Raw genomic sequence first — 26,408 nt, forward strand, 5'->3', positions numbered from 1 at the left:
ACCTGCTCCCATGGTTTCACATGACCCTAATCGGTGGGGGTGGGTGGCTAAGCAGGTGCTACACCTTGTCTAAGGGCGACTTGCAGACTAGTGAAGGAGCTCCTTACACCTCCTTTGGCAGAGATGTACAGTATCTCCACTGCGCTGCCCGTTACTATACTAATATTGACTAATAATATACAAAGGACAACTTAACGTAAGCACAACTGAAACTGGGTCCACTTTGCAGTGGATAAGTGCTGGGTCAGAATTTGCATACAACTTTGATTGATATTTGCAAACCAGTTCACTGACCTCACCAGTTTTGTTCAGGAGTGGCAACAGGCATTGATAAAAGAAAGCAAGGAAGTTCTGATGTGGTGTGTGTGTGTGTGTGTATGTATGGTGGGGGGGGTGGATGACGGATAAGAAAAAAGGACAAAACAATAGAATTCAAACTGGCCTTCAGTCCACTTAACCAACACACATCAAAGTTGCTGGTGAACGCAGCAGGCCAGGCAGCATCTGTAGGAAGAGGTGCAGTCGACGTTTCAGGCCGAGACCCTTCCACGACTTCAGTCCACTTAGCTGGTTGGACTTTCTCACCAGAGACCAAGACTCCTTAACACTAAAGCTTTACCTCTGCACTCTTTCTTCCAATGTAGGGGAGGGGATGTAAATCAACCCCAAATGAATGAACTTCATCAGTATTTATGAATCAAAAATGAGAAATACATTTGTTCGTTTGGTTGAAATTTGATTTACAATATAATAAACTGGCAGGTTTACAGCCCTATCCCTACCTCTCTTTTTGTGGTGTGAGTATCAGAGGGACAAGTGGGGCTCCAGTCTTCAGGATATGTCCTTTCCAAAGGTAATTTCCACTCCCACCCATCTCCAAGGTTCACCATGTGCCGGGGCATTTACCCCCAGAAAGGAGGATAAAGCCAGGGGCTCTCGTGTGGAGTGCGGTGTTCCAAACACCAGGCATACACATTCCAGCAGCACTGAGCTCGGCAACAGCCGTCTGTTTTCTAAAGTAAATCCCAAACTGCAATGCAAGAGCTGAAGTACCTTAGGAGTGAACATGTGGAGAATTCCATCAATTGAACCTCTGAGTAGGAGACTTCGAATCAGGAAACAGATCAGGACAACATACGGAAACAGAGAACTGAAGTACATCACCTGAAAAAGTGAATGCAAAGGCATGGAAATGCACCTGAGAAGTCACAGGGAGCCAGAATACTACTCCGTTAACACAAAACACTACATCAGTCTAGTTTCAACGTTTAGCTCTGATATTATAGAATAAACTTGATGGAGTGTTTGATGTGAAATGTCAACAGTCCACTTAACTCTACAGTTGTGGCATGACTAAGTTCCTCAAGCAGTTTGCTTTTTAGCTCCAAACTCCATAATCTTTAATCTCTTGAGTTTCCCATAACACTGTAGATTCCATTTCTACATTTAGGAACAGCTTGGGATAAGTACATGGGTGTGAGCAGTATGGAGGGCTGCGGTTCAGGTGTAGGTTGATGGATCTCGGCAGAAACAGCTCAAAATGGACTTGATGAGTCAAAGGACCCATTCTGGTGCAAGAGTGAACTATGACTCTATGACTGCCCTACAAACACTCCCATCGCAGATACAGCATGGGATAAATACAAAATAGATCTCCTCCTATACCATGCCATTAAATATTCCAAGGGATCGGCATGGACAAATTCAATAGACAGTGAAATGAGTTCAATTCCGACCCTCTAAACATTAGAGACAGATTAAGCTCCATCAATGTCATCTCAAAGTCTCCCAGGATGATTGCAATATGAGTCATAATGACAACAAAACATATTCTATACAGCTAATCATAAATACAAGAGATTCTGCCGATGCTGGAAATCCAGAGCAACACACACAAAATGCTGAGGGAACTCAGCAGATCAGGCAGTATCTGACGAGAGGAATAAACAGTCAATGTTTCGACCCAAGACTCTTCACCAGGACTTGAAAGGAAGGGGGAAGAGGCCAGAATAAGAAGGTGGGGAGAAGAGAAGGAGAACAAACTGGCAAGTGATAGGTAAAACCAGGTGAGGGGAAAGGTAGGCAGGTGGGGTGAAGTGAGAAGCTGAGAGGTGATAGGTGGAAAACGTAAAGGGCTGAAGAAGAAGGAATCTCACAGGAGAGGACAATGGGACCATGGAAAAACGGGGAGGAGGAGAAGTTCTAGAGGGAAGTGATGGGCAGGTGAAGAGAAGAGAAAGGGTGAGATAAAGTCAGAATGGAGAATATTCAATGCAGTCTCATTAAACTGTCCCAGAGTATGGCTAAGAGCAAAAAACATTCAGTCCTTTCCCTATTTGAACTGAAAGATTTACCTTGCCAGATGACTGGATGCCCTTGATTGTACATAATCCTACAATAAACCAGGCAGACAACAGGCAGAGAGTCATCTTCCAATTGAGACCACCTCCATCGTTAATATTGTTGGAGATGTTCAGTGTATTTCTGTACCAGAAGTAGGTTGTAGCTGAACTCTTGTCACATTCTGGCTCTATAACTGATGTAAGAGCAAAAACAATTATATTAGTGTCAGCACCAACTTCACTGAGTGTTAAGAAGAAGATTAATGCAATTTCAGGTGTTCTATGTTTCTGTTGGTCCAGAGTACAAACCCATAGCCAAACAGTTAGTCAATCACAGGAGTATGCTTGGGGAAGTACATCTGAATACCTATTTAGAAATCAATGCAGAATAGGGCCTTTTGGCTCAAAGAGTTGCACCACCCAGCAACCCACTTATTTAAGACTAGCTTAATTACAGGACAATATTCAATGATCAATTAATCTACTAATTATTACATCTTTGGAATGTGGGAGGGACCAGAGCACCCAGTAGAAACCCACATGACCTCCTTACAAACAGTGGTGGAATTGAACTCCAAACTCTGATGCCCGAGCTGTAATAGTGTCGTGCTACGTTACCGTGGGGCAAGAGGCTGAGTTGGCAAGGAAGACTCTAAGGAAAGATTCCAACCAATACTTCAGGGAGTGACATTGCCCAAGGAAGATACAGTACTTCATCTGAGAAATTTTGTTATCAGCAACTCCTGTCACAGAGTCCTAAGGACAATTTTACAATTAGAAAAATGATTTCACAGATCAAAAGGCATAATTTTCTGAGATACCCTACCCTAGCCCTAGAAAGAGTATCACAAAAAAACTTGAAGATCCAACATTATTAAAACAGCAATTCTTATTTGGGACCATAACTTCTGGTTCTCACCCACTGATCATAGAAAAACATAAAACCACACAAAGTACAATTATGTGGTGAACCTCCTCAATGAAATATCACTTAAATCTGAAAGAATGGGGTGTGAGAAAACCTAGGAGAGCCTTATCAAGGTTCTGCACAGGGTCACAGAGTCTGTCTTCCAGTAACTTGGCATGGAATTCTAGTTGACATTTCCTGAAATTGAGCCAATGGCTTATATTCCCTTCCTGATTAGCTCTCTGGAGATCATTCCTGGAATCAGAACATTCAGAGACGAGAAACTGAAAGAACAAAGAATGGAAAACAGAATTACTGACCGACCACTGAATGAAATCAATTACTTACTGGTAACAGTGCCATTGGTGATCAGTGGGCACTCGCTCCATGGAAGTGGAGACTGGAAGGATTTGAAAAAGTAAAATATACTCCAACCGATAATGACATTGTAGTAAAGCCCAACAAAGAAACACACCTGGTAAAGGAACAGAAAGCACTGACTGAGTATCAGACACAGCAGAAAGCAATAAGGCAGGATCAAAGCCCTAACTAAATAACTGTGCTGCATGACCACAGTGTAGGATTCTCAATCTTACCAAAACTCTCACTTTGCACGTACGTAATAAGGATTTCCTTGGGAAGAAGATTCTCCAATCATATCACTTATGTAGGAAAGAAAAGAATAAACTACCATTTCCTACATCGCTCCTACAGAATGCAGATTAGCAATGTACCAAGCAGTGCAGGTTTGAGGAGCTGTGTATTGACAAGACAGGACATGGAATATCACAGCCTCATGATGAAAATTAATGTCTTATGATATATATTAATTGAAATAATTATATTAATAATTATATTACCCAGAGGAGGGATTTGACAGTAAAGTATCCAAGCTTGCTGATGATATGAAAACAAATGGGAGGGTATGTTGCAATGAGAATCTTAGTCTGTAGCAGGATGTGGATTGGTTGAGTAAGTGGCTGAAAACTTGATAGGTTGAGTTAAATGTGGGGTCAAGCACTTCAGTAAGAGGAATCTAATGGTGGACTATTATCTAAATGGTGAAAAATTGCAGATGAGTGAAGTACAGAGAGGTCAAGGTGTAGGTATGCACAAATTGCAAAATGTTAGCAAGCAGTCCTGCAAGTGGTCAAGAAGTCAATGACACCTTGATATTGTTATTCCTGGAAATTTCTATCACCAGTGACTGAAGGAATTAGATCTATCTTCTTCAGAGTTTTGGAGAATAAGCGGTGATCTTATTGACACAAGCAGATCTTTAGGGGGTGTGACGGTGTAGCTGATAATTCCAGTAGTGGTTGAATGGCCAACAAGGGGTCAGTATGGCAGCATAGCAGTTAGCATAACACTTTACAGCTCCAGCTGCAAGATACACACAACGCTGGAGGAACTCAGCAGATGAGGCAGCATCCATGGAAATGAACAAACGGTCGACATTTCGGGCTGAGACACGTCAGCAGGGCTGGAAAGGAAGGGAGAAGACACCAGAATAAAAAAAGGTGGGGGGAGGAGGATAGTTAGATAGCTAGAAGATGATAGGGGAAGCCAGGTGGGTAGGAAAAGTAAAGGGCTGGAGTGGAAGGAATCTGATAGAAGAGTGGACCATAGGCAAAAGGAAATGAGGAGGGGACCCCAGTGGAGGTGATAAGCAGGTGAGAAGAGGGAAGAGGCCGGTGTGGGGAATAGATGAAAATGAGAGGGGGAGGGAAATTTTTTCATGTCTTCAGGTTGGAAACTACCCAGTTGGAATAGAAGGTGTTGCTCCTCCACCCAGCTGTAAGATTAGGGCTCAGTTCCTGCTGCTGTCTGTAAGGAGTTTGTATGTTCTCCTCATGATTGTCTGGGATTCCTTCAGACGCTCCAGGTTCCTCACACATTCCAAAGACGTACAAGTTAGGGTTTGTAAGTTGTGTGCATGCTACGTTGGTGCCGGAAACATGGTGAGACTTGCAGGCTGCCCCCAGCTCATCCTTGACACAAAAGATGGATTTCACTGTGTTTCAATGTATGTGTGATAAATAAGGCTAATATTTAATATTCTTCAGGGTTAGCAAGTGGCCATTAAAAACTGTGCATAGAAAATTCTCAAAGATGAGGATAAATTCTTGTAATTCTCTATCCTGGAAGGTTGTGGCTGCATGATCATTGGGAACATGTAAAGAGAGAAGAGATAATTTTTGAAAGGTCAGGGAACTGAAGGCTAAGCGGAATGGCACAGAAGAGAAGATGATGACAGGGGAAAATCTGCCCTGTTGATACAGAATGGCTGGGAAGGTCCAAGGGACCTCGTGATCTGTTCTTACTTATTTTTTTTCTTGTACTATGATGTCATAATGTACTCTTATACTCTAACAGCAACAGACTAATTAATTTCAAGCAAACAAAAACTGACTGGGAGGTGAGGCTGACAGGAGAAGAAGAATGGTTGGGGAGGGGGGAGAGTCGGGTTGTGAAGTGCTCTGAGGCAGGAATGAGCAGACTAAAGATTGAGGAGAGGGATGGACTGGAGGAATGGACTTGGGGAATGGGGTGAATGGGAATGGCCTGCTAAGTTTGGGATGGGGGGTGGCAGTGGTATTGGACTAACTCTGAATAGGGCAATGGGGAAAGAGTTCCAGGAACAGGGTTACAGGAAGACAGACTGAGGATATCCGTTTAGAATAGTTGTAACTAAGCACCCATTATAAACATACCATAATAAAACTTCTGTATTGCATTGAAACTCTTTAATAACATAATCTTGGTTAGATTATGTTATTAGCAATGGAAAAAAAAACAACCCTTGTAAAAAAAAAGGTTCCCCTTTAACTAAACATATGTTATCGAAACAAACTAAAATACTGAATACTGAATAATAATATTAACTCACTGCCTACATGCAAAATTAAGAATAGCTAGTTAACAGTACGGTGATGATAAAAGGTGTCCTTAATTTCATCACTGTAAAGGATTATCGAGATGTCAGTAAATATTCTTAACCTAGAGTGGAATTAATCTGTTCCTGAAGGAGGAGGGAAGGATATTTTATGAAAATTAGGAGCAAAGAGCCTTGATGTACAAGCCCAAGGACCACTGAAGGTTACAGCAGAGGTAGATGAAACAAATGAGAAGATATGTAGATGAGATTCTCACATTCCTTAGCAGTGAGATTCTCACTTTCATTAACTGGAGCACAGAACAGAAGAAAACCATACATAATTTTGGTTAGGTGACAGCTGGAGTATTGTGTAAAGTTCTGTCACCAGGATGTTGCCTGAAATAAAGTTTTTCCGCAACGAGGAGGTCAGGATAAGCTGAGCTTGTTTTCCACAGAGAAGAGGAGGCTGGGGAGGGATAAGGTTACAGTATGTATCAGTATAAGAGAGTAGGGTGAGTAGTAAGACACTTTTCTCTATAATAAAAGTGTCTAAAATCAGAAAGCATAGGTTAACGGTGATAAGGAGGAAATTTAGGAGGTCTGAGGGGAAGTATTTTCCTCCAGAAGGTGGGTAGAATCTAAAGCACATTGACTGAGAGGCTGGTAGAAGCAGAGATCTACATCTGTGAAGCATCTGGAGGAGTACTTAAGGTTCCAAAGCATACAAAGCTATGGGTCAAATGCTGGAAAATAGAATTAACATAATTGGATAATTGATATTTGATATGAATGGCCAAAGGCTGTGTTCTAATGCAGGATGACTCCATGATTCTATGATGGAGGGAAAGAGAGTGGAATGAGGGGATGAGAGGTTAATTCTGAGATGTGTGGTTTCAATATAGTACTTTTGGGAACAAACTACCTCTGAGAAAGTGCTGGTTACTCTCTTCTCTTCCCTCTCAGCTGGTGTTGGGAGTGGGTGAGTAGCAATCAAGTTTCAAATTCTTAAAAACTTACACATTTCACTCAGTCCATTTCATGTGGTTCTGAGCTAAAATTCAAACTATTCCACTCATAAAAAGAAACAGAAAACATCAAATTCAAGTGGGTTGAGGACAATGGAAGCAGACAAACCAATTGTCTTTGTCCTTGCCATGAGGTCAAAGGAACGGAGGCTGCCATTTTGTGAAGCTGCTCTATATCCTCCATTTTGTGAACTGGAGTTGCTTGGCTTTCAGTATTTTAAAGTAGACACAATGATGCTACAGGTAGACTAGAGACAATTTCTAAATAAGAAATTATTTGGGAGGTGTTCTGTGGTTGGATATAACATGCAGGTTTATAAATGTTGGGGTTTGTGTCTGTCCTGAGTGATTCGTGCTGGTTCCTGACTGAAAACAAAGAGCCATAAATTACCAGTTGTCACTTGCGGAAGTAGGGCAATAAAAAGATGCTGGCTTGGACCTGAGCCAGTAAGAAGATATTACTGGTCAGTTGGATGACTCATAGCAAATAACACTAAAAGGCAACATTTGAAATGGTAAGGAATGAATATAAAAACAGGGGTTTTTGGATACAAGCTAGCGATGAATTCTATCAGAGATTCACCATCGCAAGGAAGAACCCCATCCTAGGGGCTAGGAGAAGAAGGATCAACAGACATTCCCCATTTCAGTGTCATAAATTGGAAAAGCGGTCTGAGTGAGTATTGGAACAAAGAGAATGGTAGAATTCATGTTCTAAGTTGTTGGCCCGGGGTCAACACAGTTACGCTGTTGTTCATGCAGAGACAATAAAGTGCGAGCTTCGACTAATTGAGAGTTGCATAGTGAGTTTCTTAACCTAGTTCCATCGATGACTGGTCAACATCGTGCAAGCAATTCTAAACAGTTCCTTCAGTTGTAAGCCACTTAACTGAGCTATGGTACTCACAATGCAACTTGCAAATCCAATGCCTCCCAGCCTGGGGCAGATATAATTCCAGACACCAATACTTCCCCTCCTTATCCTCTGGCCCACTGCAAGTTCCAGGAAAAACAGAGGAATCCCAATGATAAGAAGCAGAATGAAGTATGGAACAAGATAAGCACCTGCAAATTAGACAAATATTTAACATAAATTAGAATATATTTAAACTGGTTCACACTGTGTTTTAACAGTTAGGTGAAATGTTCCCAGATCAATGGGAGTCTGTGAATTCTCTGATCCTTGTAATCTATTCTATGCCTGACGGGCAGGTGCAGAGGCGGTTTAGTTATTAATGCCTCCAGAATCTCTTCCTTACATCTGTGGCCAACTTCGTGTTACAAGAACTGAAAACATTGACTCAAGGTGGCTCATGTCAAACACCCACTTCTTTATCCTAATAGAAGGAGGCATTCTGATGACAGCAGACGTAATATTCAGTTCCCATACAATGCACTATTTTTCAGTGGAGGCTTTCTATAATTGACACTTATCGTAGCACATTAAGAATCGAGCCCCCTTTGCTCCTAATTACATCTAAAATGTCTTTCAGTTTCTCATTGCTTGCATCAGTTCTTGCATCCTTAACCTCCCTCCTTAACTCCTGGCACCACTTTCAATATTATTTTAATTATATGTCTTGCATTGTATCACTACCACAAAACAACAAAATTTATAAAAAATCTGATTCGGTTTCTCTCCACAACTCTTAAACCCTTACCAATCAAGAACCTATCAATCTCTGCTTAATGTACACCCATGGCCTCTATAAACCCACTGTCGTAATACATTCGACAGATTTACCACCCTCTGGCCGAAGAAGTTCCTCCTCATCTCAGTTTTAAAGGCATTTCCCTTCATTTAGAAGCTGTGCCTTCAGATCCTAGATGAATGGAGGCATCCTCTCCACTTTCACTCTATTCAATTCTTTCAAGATTCAATGGGTTTCAATGAATTCCCCCCCTTATCCTTTGGAACTCTATCCAGTACAGCCCCAGAGACTTCAAACACTCCTCAATATGTTAAGCCTTTTTCTTTCCTGGGACAATTCTTATGAACCCCCCCTGGACCCTCTACAGGGCCAGCACATCTTTCCTTAGATACCAAGCCCAAAATTGCTCACAATATTTCAGGTATGGTCTCACCAATGCCTTATGAAGCTTCGACAGTGGATCCTTGCTTTTATATTCTAATCCTCTTGAAACAATTGATAAATTGCATTTGCTTTCTTTACTACTGATTCAAAACTGCAAGTTAATCTTGAGAGAGTCCTGAACTAGAACTCCAAGTCCCTTAGCACATGTTTTCTGAATTTTTGTCCCAATCATTTATACCCTAATACTTGAACTCAATACCTCCTTCCTCATCTTTATATCATTCTTCTGACTCAGAAGTACAAACGTGACCCTTGCCCTGACTTTGCTCCTTTTAAACTTGACCCTAATTCAACTGCCTTAACTCCTTCCAGCTCACACTCCCTCAAAGCCTCGCTTCCTAACCTGACCTCACGCTTCGTTTTTAGATTGATTTCCCAACTCTTCCTGCCCAAACCCCGAAGGGTAACAATGTGATTTGAAGGATTACATCATGTCACCATGGAAAAGTGATTGGAAACATTTATTGGAAGGCAGTCAACTCATCTCAGCCCAATGCCAATTCACGTCACAACTTCATTCTGACCCCCAGGACCAGTATTTTGAAACTGTGAAAAAATGCCTGGGTAATGTCATTAATCTCAGTTTAATTGCCACCCTGGACGGGATCATGAATTAGCAGTCAATGACCACATGGCACTGCCGAGAGTCACAGACTCCTGTCTCTGGGGCCTGTTAGCAAACATTGCGATAAAGCAGAAATCCAGCCCTCCAGGTTGAATGCACAATGACTTTCAGTGACTTTGCTTAATTAACCACAAGCAATTACAAATCAGTCAAGGAATTGACGCCTGATTTATATAGAGCCTTTCCAAGGAAAATAAAGAGATAATTGGGCATGTGACTAAATGCTCTGGAAAATTTATGGAGAGATAGGAGGTTGGAGAGGGGCAGAGAGGTAGAAGGGGAGTTTAGGAGGAGTTAGGATGTGATGGAGTTCCAAAACTGAAGCTGCATTTATTTGTTACTTAACTTCTAGTCAAAGTAACATCAACGATGGAACAAATTAAAATCAGGAAAGCACAAGTGGCAGCCATAGGTGGAGCTTGTTGAGCTGCTGTCTCGTGGCTTCATAGCTTTAATTCTGACCTTTGGTGCTGCCTGTGTGGAGTTCGCTTGTTCTACCTGTAACCCCCAGGTGCTCTGGTTCCCTCCCATATCCCACACCCATGCTGGTTGGTGGTTTTAAATTGTCCCTACTTTGTAAGTGAGAGGTAGAATCTGGAAATGCAAGAAAATTAAAAAGGGGATATTCTTAAAGAGGAATGCAGGATTAGTGCAAGTGAATTAGAAACATAGAAAACCTACAGCACAATACAGGCCCTTCGGCGCACAATGCTGTGCCGAACACGTACTTACTTTAGAAATTACCTAGGGTTACCCATAGTCCTCTATTTTGCTGAGCTCCATGTACTTATCCAAGAAGTCTCTTAAAGACCCTATTGTATTCGCCTCCACCACCGCCACCGGCAGCCCATTCCATGCACTCACCACTCTCTGTCTAAAAAAAACATACCCCTGACATCTCCTCTATCTACTTCCAAGCACCTTAAAACTGTGCTGTCTCGTGCTAGCAATTTCAGCCCTGGGAAAATGCCTCTGACTATCCACACGATCAATACCTCTCATCATCTTTTACACCTCTATCAGGTCACCTTTCATCCTCCGTCACTCCAAGGAGAAATGGCCTAGTTCACTCAACCTGTTTTCATAACCATGCTCCCCAATCCAGGCAACATCCTTGTAAATCTCCCCTGCACCCTTTCTATAGCTTCCACATCTTTCCTGTAGTAAGGTGACCAGAATTGAGCACAGTACTCCAGGTGGGGTCTGACTATGGTCCTATATAGCTGTAACATTACCTCTCAGCTCTTGAACTCAATCCCATTGCTGATGAGGGCCAATGCACCATATGCCTTCTTAACCACACAGTCAACCTGCACAGCAGCTTTGAGTGTCCTATGGACTCAGACCGCAAGATCCCTCTGATCCTCCACATGGCCAAGAATCTTACCATGAATTCTTGAATGTCTGTATGAACTGGGCCCGTTCTTGACCTATAACCAGGTTGGAGGCACCACTGTGATCTCAGAGGTGGTCTGGAGAACTGGAGAAGGTTCCCAAGGTGAGGCCAAGGAAGGTTTTGAAAACAAGGGTCAGAATTTTAAAAAATATGTACCAAAATCAGGCTGATGACCACACAATTTTTGGTTGAAATCAGGATGCAAGTGGCAGAGTTTTGGATCTCGAATGTTAGATGGGAGACCATCAATTGGCCATAACTAGAGGTTTTAAGTGTATGGATAAGAGTTTGTGCAATTGTAGAACTGATATAGGGACAGAGTTCAGTCACATTAGAAGAAGGAATTAGACAACATGGATAGCTGAGCAGGCTTGTAATTGAAAAATTCATGGAATAGAGAATAACAGTGGTGCTGGGAACACTCTGTTGCAGCCTTTGAAAGATGCCAGCGAAGGGGTAAGTACATAGCAAGTGTAATATGTAGAAAAATGTCCCAAGGGCTGATAAATAGAGACAACAAACACAAGACGGAATGAAGGCTGAGAAACAATGTCTAACTAACAGGGCATGGTGCAGGATATTCTACTGAAGTGAAATCTGGGACATTTTCTGTACGATGATACCCAGGTGATTGTCGCAGCTGTAAATACATTTGGAAAATATAACAAATGCCAGGGGCCTTTTTGGATCATTTCCCGCATCCTCCTGTGACTCATGATGTATGACTTAATTTATTCAAGGATTCAGCAGACTTGTGTCAGTGCGAGGAAGGCGTTCGCCATCTGATCCGACCCCAGGTGGTCGTCACAGCTCCACGTTCAGCAATGGACTGCACAAAGGGTGGTAATCCTCAGTAGTCTAAATATACCCCCTGAAAACTGCTGCACCCCCACCATGACCAGCAGCAGATCTGTACTACCAGCAGTACATCATTCACTGATACACCTGCATCTAGTTGTGTCTAGCAGGTTACCTCCACTGTAATAACAGACGGTCAGACCTGTGTGTACAGTCAGCCACAGACCTGCAACCAATAGAATTCTAGAGTCACAGAGAAGTACCAGAAGAGAAACAGGCCCTTCAGCCCATTCAGACCATACCGAAACCTTTTAGACTTTCTCCAGCATCAGACAGTGACAGATCTGTACCCAACCGTTCTTATTTTATTAAAGACAGAATCATACCATGAAGTGTGTATCCAGATGGTATCCACTTGTACTGTAACATGAGAGGTCGTTACTCAGTACATCCATACTGTAGCTCAATTGTATTCAATTATAGAACTGTAGTCATCAGTATCGTGTCCTCACCTTATAACACCACATCCCTTACCCATCAAGGTGCTTTAAGGTTACATATTGAGATGAGGAGTCAAATGCCCTCTTCCTGAACTGCAAATCTAATTTTAAGTGATAAAGGATTAAAGGACATATACTACAAGAAGAGGTTGGTCAAACTAGAGATGCTTTCTCTGGAGCTCAAGAGGCTGAGGGGGAGACAGGTTAGAAGTTTATAAAATGATGAGAGACATAGAGTAGCACAAACATGAGGAATTCTGCAGATGCTGGAAATTCAAGCAACACACATCAAAGTTGCTGGTGAACGCAACAGGCCAGGCAGCATCTATTAGAAGAGGTACAGTCGACGTTTCAGGCCGAGTCCCTTCGTCAGGACCTGTCGTGACTCCTGACGAAGGGTCTCGGCCCGAAACGTCGACTGTACCTCTTCCAATAGATGCTGCCTGGCCTGCTGCATTCACCAGCAATTTTGATGTGTGTTGCAGAGACATAGAGTAGATAGCCATACATTTTCTCCCCCAAAGGTCAAAAATGTCCAGCACTAAAGGGCATGCAATGAAGGTGAGAGAGAGAAATTACAAAAGAGATATGCAAGGCGGTGCACACCTCTTTTCACACAGGGAGTAGTGGGTGCAGAAATGCACCGCCAAGGATGATGGTGGATACGACTGAGACTTTTATGATGCTCTTAGATAGATAGGCATGTAAATATGCCGGGTCTGGAGCGATACGGACAAGGAACAGACAGAAGGTATGAGGTATCCTTCGCTGAATTAGTTTGGAACAACATCATGGGCCGACGAGCCTATTCCTCTGCTGTGTTCTACATTCCAAATCTCTGTACTGAATCCTTGAGCTATAAAGTTGCAAACCTAAACATATTTGCATGGTATTCCAGTGCTATACAGTAACAGACATCCACCAGCAGTTCAAGTTACTCCCTCCACCATACACAATTTTTTCGATTTTCTGAAAGTCCTAAACCAATGGCAATGTGAACCAGCCTCGATCTCATGGACTATTGTGGCTCATTGTTACTTTGTTACCATGAAGGACCAATGGATGTAGAACTGACAGAAATGTCCAGCTTCTAGGGATGAATTTTAAAACAGTTAAAATCCATATCTCCAGCAAATAAGCAAGCATCATGCGCGAGTCAAACTTCTGCTGATATCTGCTGACTTCTGTGAGAATCACAAGAGATTTAGCTTCCCAGGAGATAAACAAGATACTGTAGATGCTGAAATTTGGAGCAAATAATAAATGCCAAAAGAACTCAGTGGGTGAGGCAGCATCTATGGAGAAAGAAGGGATATGTTAACATTTCGGATTGAGGGCTTCCATCAGTTGTTGCTTCATCTGCTGAGTTTTTCCAGAAGTTCAGTTTTTGCAATTAGCTGTCTGGATGTGGAAATGATAACAATTTGATGGACAGGTACAAAAATTAATTAAAGAATATGGTCAATCAGCTTTAGCTCAAATGATGCCTGAATACAAACAGTTGGAATGTCATAGTCATATAAATTCATCAAGTCAAATTTACACTCTATTGAGAGTACTTCTATCAGCTTTGGGCATAGCATCTCAGAGTAGGTGTAGTAATGTTTTGCGAGTGGTGGATGGGACAATGGCGGGAGATAGTTACAAAGCAGTTTCTGGTCCTGACTGAATAATAAGGCAGGTTGGGCATGAGAAGCTTGTATGCCTATATGCCTTCAAATTTATAAGGTTATGCCATGATGTAATTGGACTCTGCTATCAATGATCCCAAGTCTGGCTGCTAAAGGAGGAGGGTTGGCCATGGGGCTAGCAACTCCACCTCATAAAAACCCAGAGCTACAGAAACCCCAACAGAAGCTAATGGACAAAGGACTCTGGCAAGCTACTGTCTGCAGCCTATGCCACAGAGGGGGCAATGAGCTTAAGTAAGTAATGATGTAATTCAGGTATTTAAGGTAATTAAAAGATTTCATAAAGATGGAGGGAGACCATTTCTTCAGATGGGAGACTTCAACTGTCGTGGTAGTTAAGGGGTAAGCCACCCCCAAATGGGCGGAGTTCACATACTGTATAAACAGAGTTACCAACAAAGTTGAGTTGAATACCCTGCCTGCTGCCCTGCTGGTGTGTGCTCTCTGCCCTATCCCTCATTATCGAACTCAACACCAACAAACAGACACCATACTAAAATGAGAGTTAGGTTGATCAGGGATGGTGCCATATGTCAGGAAAGAATCTTTCAGTCAACAGAAACTCTGTCCCTTCCCTCCTGCAGAATGCTACGTTCCGACAATCTTTCTCCTTTCTTCTCAGTCCGAGGCCTGATGCGCATCCTTTGGCGCCACAGATGCTGCTTGGGTTGTTCCAGAATTTTGTTTTGTGCTACAGATTCCAGCACTTGCAGATTTTTTTTTTTGTCTTCAATCCACAAACTTTGGAATTCTGAAACTATTGAGAGCTCTCTCAATCAAATAGAAATATTAAAAAAAACGAGACTGACCAAGTGTTATCACATGAGGAATGTGGAACCTATGTGGGAAATGGATTTAAGCCATTATAATCTGAATAAATTCAGCAGGCTGAATGGCTCAATATTTCTGTTGTGTTTCTGTGTAGGAGGGTACGTAATTAAGGATTAGCACAGATCAGGGATACTATGTAGGAAAGTGTCCAGGAGAGGTGTTAGACCCTCATGCTAAATGGTAAGTGGAGGGATGACTTTAATGTCTTATGTCATTAGACAGTTATGAAGGGCTCATCATCCCGAGAGAGGAGGGAGATAGAGGCAAATGGCTTTCTCACCTAACACTGCTGGCTTCTATGATATTTGTTTATTATTATTATCATCACATGTACCAAGGTACAGTGAAAAGCTTGTCTTGCAAGCTGCTTATACAGATCAAATCATTGCACCGTGCAGTAAAATAGAAACAATGCAGAACTAAGTGTAAAAGTGAAAAGTGCAGTGCAAGATGATAATGGGGTAGATTGTAAGGCCAAGAGTCCATCTTAATGTACAAGAGATGTAGTCAAGGGTCTGGAAATAGTGGCTAGGCTAAATGAAATTGAGGGGATGACTATGAGTACAAGAAGAAAGAGAGGCTCTGTGAATGAAATCTGGATTCCATACTCGAAGGAGATTAGATTCAACTTTATTGTCATTGTGCCGAGTACAGATAATGAAATGCCAATGAAATGCATTTAGCATCTGACTTATATCTGAGATGTAGACTGGGCAGCAAGTTAGTGCCCAAGGACTGTCACTAGATTAATTAGTTTATGAAGATCAAACATGCAGCTTGGTATTAGCCAGTAGTAGATGAATACTCATGCCTCAGTCTCTGAGTTTACTGATACACTTACCTGCAGTTCCTGGACGTGTGAATGAGATGTGCTCAATTGCTTATGTTGGATCAGACTGGGCTGAGGGAGGATATAGCCCTGAAAACATATCAGAAAACACTAAATGGGTCTGAAGGAGTGACTTATCCTCGCTTTCTCTTTCTCTCTCTCTCTCTGCAGTGACTAGATGGAAGGCCTCAGTGATTTTACTTTATGACCTTGTAATTTTTAATGCTGAGCAGTTTGCGAACTGCATCTTAGTTTGAACTAGGAATTTTCTTCGGCAGCAGAATCTCCTTCATTAACACCCAGGAGTGAACAACTGTGCAATATCTTTATAGGGAAGAACTGAAGAAGGGAATTACAATATCTACCAGAAAGTGGAAGGGACAGCAATAATCTTTCAGTATCCAGAGAGAACCTGTCTAATTAACCAGATAGTGAAAGGGATCTAGCTTACTTCACATAAAATCTAGGGGCTGGAGTGCGGTAGCAGATAATTTCTCCGAGTGGAGAGGAATGGGTAAATTTCCAGAAGGTAAAGCAAGGTTGTGGATGATGCGTAGTCTCCCTCCTCCCACTCCCCACCAATTCAATGATGGGGTCAGGTGAGGAGCTGTGTAATTTCCCAATAGGTTTGTGAACCTGGATAATTTCCCAATTTAGGGGAGGGGGAGGAGCATGCAATTTACCGGAGCATGGGGAGTGGGGATCCATAGCAGGTGGATCCCTGTGACTTTCTTGTGGATAAAGGAAATGTTATTTCTCTGAAGTGTTCACATTCCCAGTCAACTTGGAAGCTGAAATGGCTCTGACTAAATCTGCTCACCAACACATGCCATTAACTCCCAGCTTTTAGTCATCCTTGGGCACTGGTCCTTTATCCTTCACCATTTCGTGAATTCATTACCTCCTTCCTCCAATGCTTCACCTGAAGAGGTTGTCTCCTTGCTGGTTTACAGTTGCATTAAAATTATGATCAATTCTTCAGTTATGGATTTTCAGCAACCATATTGTTAAGTATTTTTATCATTACTGGACCCCAGTATGCCTGACCTGAATTTGAATGACAGGCTGAATTTTTTGAAGGACATCTATCTTCAGGGTGCTTCTGATCTTATTATGAAAAATATATTTACAGAAAATGAAGGATTTGTGAATGACTAGAATGTAAGATGTTCCATCACTCTAATCAGAACTCATCTACGACAGAATTTCAATTATGCTGTTGTGTTGAAGTCTGATCACGTATCACTGAGCGTTTATTATGTTAGACTGAAATAGTTATCAATATCTTATGGCATTCAAATAAAATGTTTCATGCTAGATACATAAAACAGAAGATCTTGCATTCAGCTGCAAGCGCTTCATCAACACATACAAAATGCTGGAGAAACTCACTAGGTCAAGCAGCATCTATGGAGGAAAATTAAAAAGTCAATGTTTCAGGTCGAGACCCTTCTTCAGGACTGGATCATCATCACGGGTTGGGTGAGAAGGCAGAATAAGAAGGTGGGGTGGGAGGGGAAAGAGCACAATCAGGCACATGATAGGCAAGACCAAATGAGGGGGATTGATAGCTGGGAGGTGATAGCTGGAAGAGGTAAGAGGCAGAAGAAGAAGGAATCTAATAGGGGAAGATAGTAGGCCAAGGAAGAAAGGGAAGAGGAAGGGAACAAGATGGTCTAGTGAGATGAAGAGAAGGAGAAAGTGTGAAATCAGAATTAGGAATGGAAGACAAGGGCAAGGGGGACAGGGGAGGAATTACCAGAAGTTAGAGAAATCAATGTTCAGGCCATCAGAATATTTCCAGCATCTAAAGAATCTCTTGAGTTTATGATGTGCCAGATGAACTCAGGAGGCCAGGTTACATCCAGAGAGGGAAAAGAACAGTCAAAGTGTCAGGCTGGTGAAGTGTCGCGGCCCAAAATGTCAACTGTTTTTTTTTCCCTCCTTATATGCTGCTGGACCCGCTGAGTTCCTCTAGCATTTTGTGTGTGTTACTTTAGTTTGCCAGCATCTGCAGGCTCTCATGGGTCAGGCATTTCATCAATGTCTTTTTTTTGAAGCAAACTACTAAAAACAGCCAGAAAAGTTTGCTGACAGGACCAGGTCAGTCTTCGTCTAATGACCTCGCACAGCTCTCATCTGGTGGTGATCTTACCCAGTCCTCAATTAATGACTTCATCTAACCTTCATTTAATTACCCCATGTAGTCCTCAGCTGGTGACCTCATCCAGTCCTCATCTGATAACCCCATCTAGTCCTCGTCTGATGATCTATCCAACCTGGTTTACTATCTAGGTTCAGAACCAGAAATATCAGCCAAAAAGTAGGGAGAGTGTTAAGGAGTTACGTGGCTGAAATTAGCTCATTTGCAGACGTTGTGTATTCCTGAGACCCTTAGCAATTTGCTTGCTGAGCCACTGAACTTTAAGAAATAAATTTGAATCAATTTATGCTGACAGTACAAATGAGTCACTAAAATAGAAAGTTAGACAAGCATGAAGCAGGCTAGTGTCTAAACTAATACTTGTTCATTATTGCTGACTGAGACAGCACTAGAGCTGGGAGCACAAATACTGCAACATAATATTTGATGCAAAAATTGCTAACAAATTAATCAATTAACAAGTATGTGCAAAAATGTTATTTTTATATGGACGAGGATTTACATATCTCTTATTCAATACGAAACTGAAGAACCATTTGGAGCTTTGATGTCTTGTGAATTGTGCGCTATTAAAAACATTTTCATTTGTTGGCAGCCAACACTGATTTCCATTTTCAAGACGTGCACTACTGTCAATGCTTATTGGTTTATTTGATTTGAAACATAGTATAGATCTTTTTGACTTATAGTAGTCAATGAATATTCTCCCTCATCACTTTGGAGAGCAATTAAGAGTCATTGTCGTGGGATGGGAGTTACATATGGACTCAGATATGTTGAGTACAGCTGGTTTATTTCCCTAAAGAATATTAATGTACCAATAATCCCATAGTTTAATAATCATGTCTTTTGATCTGGAAGACCAAATAAAAAGATGGTGGTTCATCTCAGAGGTGTGGATTAGGGTTGAACTAACATTTAGAAATAGACAACAAGGAGAGAGGAATGAAAGTCAGGAGGAGAATGAGACATAAAACTTGGGAAAAGAGATAGTAATCTGAACAAGGAATTCATACAACAGAGAGAGAGAGAGAGAGATCAGATTCTGAGGTGAGGACAGAACAGGACAGGATAGAGAAAAAGAGAGAGAGATCAGATTCGAAAGTGGGGACAGAACAAGAGAGATATAGAAAGGGGAAATAATCATGAGGAGATAATTGGTTAAAAAAAGAGACTGAGGGAGTGTCAGGAGAAGGAAAAGAGAATATGATAAAGAGTAGGTGTAGAAAAATGGAAGAATGGTACAAGTGAAGCAACTGGGAGAAGAATGGAGAGACCAGAATTCAGAGATCAGATATGGAAAAGGGGAGATCAGGAAATGGGTATTGAAAGTTGAAATTCTGGATTGGGCCTTAAGTAGCGAAGATTCAGTGAATTTGTAGCTGATGCTATAATGCAGGGTCTGGAGGAGCCAAGTTCATCCCTTCAGATTCCAAATCAGACAGATATAAAAAGTATCTATTTTTTTCATTTTATTAGCAGCCTTCAGCAGCACTTTATTATCTGTTTTTTTAGCTGCTGAGTAGACAATCCACAATTAATACAGAAAGCACCATCCAATCTGAGAAATAGCCTCTTAATATGCATTGTAATAGGCTCAATGACTTCTGTTCTTTGTAACAATCCGTATGTTTCAGCTGGATGATCACACATAGCTCCTGTCAATATATTACTGGAAGGGTATTGCAATGACGGAGAGTAAAAATTTACTCAAGTGAGATCATAATTGAGAAGTTATAAGTGATAAAAATTGAGGCCTATTTAATCTAGAACAGAGAAAGTTAGCGGAAGATTTTTAATATGAGGAAGCATTTCCAGCTGGCCAATGAATAGTTAACAGGCACAAACTGAGGTTTAGCAAAGAAGTGAGAAATTTTTTTCCTCACGTGTCATAATTAAAAATGCATTACTTCCAGTGGATACTGAAGCAGAGAACACGACATCAGTTAACAGGGGACTGGATAAATAAAGAAAAAGATATGAGTAAGGATGTTTTGTAGATAACGTCAGTAGAGGGTAGCAACAAAAATGAAGGCATGACATTCAGTCTTCCTCAGTATTATAATTAAATAATTTGACTTGGGAATACGCAGAAGTAATAGGGATCAACACAAAACGACAGAATGGTAATTTTGATAAATATATACTTGTGCACAAATTGTATGCAGGAAATTTCTGAAAGATTGGGGAACAGACAGATATTCAACAATGAAGAAATCTCAATTACAGGTTGCTCTCTGCATTAAAGCACATGATGAGACACTGACCTACTTTAGGACAGTGATGCCAGCTGCACCAGAAACCCAGCAAAATGATGAACAACTCTGAGTACAGTCATCCCTTATTCCCAGTCTCCTCCTCCTTCCTCAACAAAACTAAATCATTTCCTTCCAGGATCCTTAAACCATACAGTTCCTTCTCTTTCTCTTCTTTCTCACAAGGTCGACATGAAGGATAAAATGATTCAGACCAGTTGAGTCAATCATCCTCTATCCAACTACGTCTTGAAGTGCTCCCTTTGGATTCATATTTCCAAATTACTTCTTTTACTCATTTCAACCAGCATATCACATTGGGAACTGTGGTTATCCACTTTAAAATTAGCCTGTTATTAGATCCTGCCTTGGTCAGATCCTCCTAAAATAGAAGCTGCTAAGCATTTCCAATGCCCCACACCTCCACGTGCTTCTCTGCTGCAGAAATAGTATCAGAACCAGAATGAAGACTCATGAACAATGTTCCCTCTAATTTGTAATGGCCAACGTGCACAAAAATCTTGCGCTGTGCAATTTTTTGACTGGAGCCAACAACATGTGCGCACTGAATAATTTCTTCAATAAAAACAGTATAAATAAGCCAATTCTAAAATCCGCCAACAAATCATTGCAAACTCCACATTGTCAACACTGTCTGTATTGGAAACCGGAAAAGGAAATGTGATTGTGTACGATCCTGAAATATACTTAACATGCCAACAAGGTAGAGGGTGACAACCTTTTGTGCACAGTTTTAATTCCTTTGTGAGCTAGTAGCAAGATGTGTGTGTGTGCACACTCACACACCTTTGTGGAAATATTGCTCACCAATGGAAATGCCCAATCAGGCCCCTCTTTGTTTGACCCTGAAATGATTCCAACTGTAAATTACTCTAGGTCAAATTAACTATCACTCAAATAGTGCTGTGTGACTGAATTTCAACTTATAAAGCCATAGTCTGCCATTACCACAGGCAGCTTTTCTTCTCCCTGTGTGGAGAGACTGTCCCAAGTTTCATAGTTTTGTATTTTTAAATGCAGCATGCTGAGACTAACTGAGGAGTGGGTGTTGCCACACTGAAGCAGCCCTTCTTCAGATACATTACCATCCAGAATGAGTTCATTGCATTCTTGGTAGCATAGGATCTTTCCTCATTTCATGGAAATCATTCAACCTCAACAGACTAATTGGCCACCCATTCCATTGGTTTTTGGGAAGCTGGTTTTATGGACATTAAATTAAAACAGTTACTGCACAAAGCAGCAACATCTCTCAAACTAATCCAACTGGGCATTCAAGAGTGGATCAAGGAAAAGATTTAGGAGACCTGACTCATGATACAGGATCCCCAGGTTAATCCCATGGCTATACTCTTTTCCTCAATGCCCAGATTAATGCCACTCTTGGCTATACTCTTTTCCTCAATGCCCAGATTAATGCCACTCTTGGCTATACTCTTTTCCTCAATGCCCAGATTAATGCCACTCTTGGCTATACTCTTTTCCTCAATGCCCAGATTAATGCCACTCTTGGCTATACTCTTTTCCTCAATGCCCAGATTAATGCCACTCTTGGCTATACTCTTTTCCTCAATGCCCAGATTAATGCCACTCTTGGCTATACTCTTTTCCTCAATGCCCAGATTAATGCCACTCTTGGCTATACTCTTTTCCTCAATGCCCAGATTAATGCCACTCTTGGCTATACTCTTTTCCTCAATGCCCAGATTAATGCCACTCTTGGCTATACTCTTTTCCTCAATGCCCAGATTAATGCCACTCTTGGCTATACTCTTTTCCTCAATGCCCAGATTAATGCCACTCTTCCACTTGTCACACCATCACTGCTTCTCTATATTGTGGCAAAAATCGCTCACTAATCTTACCTATTTTACACAGTGGAATAGTGACTTACTGGTTAAATTAATAGAATAGCAAGTTATGAGTTCGGACGAATTATCTATTGACAAGGTTCAAATCTAATCATTGTAGCCAATAGATTTAAATGCAATAAATTAATGAAATTTTTAGCTTTAACTATTAAATCTCAGTATAAGATTGCTGTCCTGGAAGGAAATCTATTGCTCTTGTTTGGCCTACCTTATTATATGGATTCTTTGTGGTGAGTATTGATTCCAAACTTATCCCTCAATTCTGATCTTTCCACACACCCCTTTCTGAGTCCCAGTACCCTTTCCATCCACATCATTCATATGATTCTCAAGCCCAATCCAGTTTTCCATTCTCTCTTCTATTTATATTGCAATGCTGATGTTCCCCACTTTCTATAGAGCTCCGTTTTAACACTAATATAATCCTATTGTTCCGTTCTCCGTCTAGTCCAGCTTGCAACCCTTTTCTATTCCATTGACCAATACCAGTAAGCAAAGGATCCGTGAAGCCCAAGTTGGGAACCCCTGCTCTAGTCCATCAATCCCAAACTAAGTCTGTACGCGAGGGGCCAGTAATAACAATGTAAAAGATTTGTAAGATCTATAAGGGGGTAGGAGCAAGGATTGTAGTCAGCAATTTGCAGTGTTGTTTCATGTCACTACAAGAATCTGAAGAAGAGCTGCTGTACTGTGGTTTCACTTCGTCCTCAAGATGGTTGGTCAATTGCATCTCAGATTGGTAGTGATTGAAATAATTCAGTGTTATTCCATTAGATCACTCTATTCCAAAAGTTCATCATTAATCCCAAACTAATCTGAGTACTAATTGCTCCATTCCCTCTAACACTCCAGGCTTCCATTAGAGAAAGTTCAAGAAAAGATTTTACTTTGCACCAGCTATTCATGTCCTCTCCTTTCACCTTTTCCTTTTGCTTTTTCTGTCTTTACTCTCCACAGACGTTGGGAGCAAAAAGACAAAGGCTGCCATTTCCTTCCTCAGAATCAGAGGGATTCGGAGTCTGAGAATAGGAGTTAATTTCAGTAATCCCCCTCTCGTTCCACTGATCTAGTGCTTGCCAGCTAATCCTATCATTAAATCACAGGACATCGACTTAATCAGGATAAATGTTTTTAAGCAAATACAAAACAAGAAATGGAACAAAAGGAGTTTACTAGATGACATTTAACATAACACTTAATTCACCAATGGGGCTCTGTCATATGGACCTAGTGCTGTAGAATAGCTGCCTTCTTCATCAATTATATGTATAAAAACAATCCTCAACCACACTCCATCTGGATTATGGCTGCATGCTGTTACCATTTCCTCTTTGTGTTAGTACTGCCTATTATTATTTGAGCTTGCTGTCTGGAAGCTGTTATTCTGATCGGTCATATTGAACTTGATAACAAACACCCTTATCTAAGAATGATAATTCAGTGTAAATTCAGCATTTTCACCAGTATTACACATTACTTTGGTAGATAACTAATAAATGACAATCAAGGAAGCTAAGCAGTTAATAACTGAAAATCGTTCGCAGTCCGCATTTTCTTTTACCATTTTACCAGCAAATGCAAAAATGGGTTTACACTCAGATTTACAAGTTCTGCAACAAGATTACATGCCAACTTCATCTATTTACTCACTTTTAATCACCAGTCAGTAATACAATTAACCATGTGTAGCGGTCAATGGTTTGTGGCTGGATGACTTTTCCTTTTCTCAATTGTCCTTTTCTTGCATTTGTTTTTAAAATCAGGGGCATTATTGCATTCAATGCTCCTTCAAAATTTCCTTGTTCCTTTCTACATCAGATACCCCCAAAACGGCAGGCACTTCTCTTCATGCTTGAACTGTCAGTACCATTTTCTGCAGACCTTAGCTAGTCTTTATCAAAACTGCCAAACCAGGAGTGTCCATAATTCACACAACTATTCCTTTTGCCTTTCTTAATTTCACTACCCAGCTCCCTTAAATCTGCCCTCTGGCTCCCTTAACCTCTCCATTCAGTTTCCCTTCCCACTTCCAACTCTCTTCCTTCATTCTCCTCCGCACGTCTCCCAATCTCTGTTCTAGCTTCCTGCAATCTCCAAATCCCTCACCTCATTTGATATCTGCTTCATCTGTCTCTCCTTCCGAAATTTATACTCACATTCAGTCTCCCCTCCAACCTCTCTGAGTCTCCCTTTGAACCTCTCTCAGTCTCTCCTCACACTGTCCTCAGCCTTGCCTCCCATCTTCCTCAATCTTGCCTCCCACCTCCCTCAATCTTCCCCCACACTGCACTCAATCTCGCCTTCCACCACCTTCAGTCTCTCTTTCTTTACCTCCCTCCTAGCCTCCTTATACCTCCTGTGGTCTCTCCTCACCAGTAAGTCTCACCCCCTCACTACCCATGCCTCAAACGCCCACAGAGTATTTGAATGTCTTCCCATTTATCCCAAAGACATTCAAAATTGTGATTACTGTTTAAAACCATCGAAATGTGAATGAAATCTGAAGCCTGTTTCTTACCTCCACCATTTTTCTGACACAGGTAGGGGAAACGCCAGACATTTCCCAGACCCACCGAGTAGCCAATCTGAGCCAGAATATACTGCAGTTTGTTGTTCCAGGCTGGCCGATCTTCAATCTCCATGGCGTTCTCTACATCCTTATCCTTGGTGGGTGGGACTCCTCCTATATTGAGTGCACTGCGCTTGTAGTCAATAGGTTCCTCTCCAGCAAGGAGATCGGCGACAGACTCCGTGACAGGCTCATTGCTGTGCTCACGTTGTGTAACCTTACTGTTTTTCGGCATTGGTCACACCTTTACACAATGCTTCACAGATGACAAAGCAGAGGCAGATGCTGGAGACTCCGGAATATTCCAGTCCCCTTATGCTGTTACAGTCTTCTGCGGGTGAATCTAATTACAAAAATAATTACTGGTTAGACAAATTTCTTCAGAAACATTGGTATTAAACTTTGAACCACACGCTGACACTGCAGAATTCTAGAGATCCAAACGACTTGCAGAGATCCCCCTCCACTCACAGAGGGACTTTGATATTTGAGAAGAGAAACCCACCCTGCCTCCAAGAGACTGAGGGTTGACCTTACTTTGGTTTACTAAATAATGAGGAGCATAGATAAAGTAGATAATCAGAGTCTTTTCTAAAGTGAAGGAGTCTAAAACTAGAAGGCATTGATTTAAGATGAGAAGGGAGAAACTTAGAGGAGATCTAGGGGTAGCCATTGACAGTTATATGGATCAAGCTACCAGAGGAGATGGTAGAAGCAGATACAATTGAATCATTTAAAAAATATTTGGACAGGGAATGGACTTCAGATTTAGAGAACGGAAGGATGTTTTTATGTTTATAGCTGGACATTTTGTGTCCCCAGTGCTTTCCCAAGCCTTTAAAGTGTGTTTACTGCAAAGTAACAACCACACCAAGAAAGCAGCTTTATCAGGGTCCAAATTCACCCATATGTCAATAACCCTCCACCACGAAGTTACCCTTCATGTTTTGCAGGCAAGGTTAAATTTATTTTCATGTTTAATTAACATATTGAGCTGAAGTGCTGGTCTCATTCCTGCATAATGTAGGATATTGCCATCTGCAGGGAGCTTTGAAAGAAGGAGACTTTAATATTGAAGTTTTCATCTCAGCTTCCCGTAAACAAATGACAGAATGTAAATTCCTCACCTGCAGCTGTCAACATTTATTGCCTTGCACTAGAGATAAACTTGGAAACTTCACTTCAAAGCAAAATTTGTGAGTTCTAAATATCTGCTTATAAGCATGATGGATCTTTTGTCTTTCGCTTCCTGCCTGAATCTCCAGTGGCTGATGTGGACATAAACATTACTAATACACCCAACAGCGAACTACTGATAGACTGAATTGTGATTCAACAATTATACTTTCTAGAGAGGAAGGGTGTGGAAAACATTCACAATTTTCCAACATATGCTTCCAATTGTCAATGGATTCTAGCAATGACTTTCATTTCCAATAATGTATCATGCCACTGCTGATGCCCAGAAATCTCAGATTAAGATGGCGATCTGATTTGAAATATATACTTTATACTTCATACTTTATTGTCACCAAACAATTGGTACTAGAATGTACAATCATCACAGTGATATTTGATTCTGCGTTTCACACTCCCTGGATTACAAAATA

General features: G+C 41.3%; 1 protein-coding gene across 1 annotated transcript in view; it reads right to left on the bottom strand.

Moving 5' to 3' along the window:
• slc6a17 (solute carrier family 6 member 17) overlaps nt 1-26,408 on the bottom strand; it is a 66,155-nt gene that overhangs the window by 22,820 nt on the left and 16,927 nt on the right. The window contains exons 2-6 of the mRNA XM_063065475.1: nt 24,748-25,141; nt 8,060-8,217; nt 3,598-3,724; nt 2,355-2,536; nt 1,054-1,164 (exon numbers count right to left, since the gene is read on the bottom strand). Of these exons, the coding sequence (XP_062921545.1) occupies nt 1,054-1,164; nt 2,355-2,536; nt 3,598-3,724; nt 8,060-8,217; nt 24,748-25,033 (864 nt within the window). The 5' untranslated portion in view covers nt 25,034-25,141. The remainder of the gene's footprint in view (nt 1-1,053; nt 1,165-2,354; nt 2,537-3,597; nt 3,725-8,059; nt 8,218-24,747; nt 25,142-26,408) is intronic.

The sequence above is a fragment of the Mobula hypostoma genome, chromosome 13 (genome assembly GCF_963921235.1).
Source record: "Mobula hypostoma chromosome 13, sMobHyp1.1, whole genome shotgun sequence".
Classification (NCBI taxonomy): Eukaryota; Metazoa; Chordata; class Chondrichthyes; order Myliobatiformes; family Myliobatidae; genus Mobula; species Mobula hypostoma.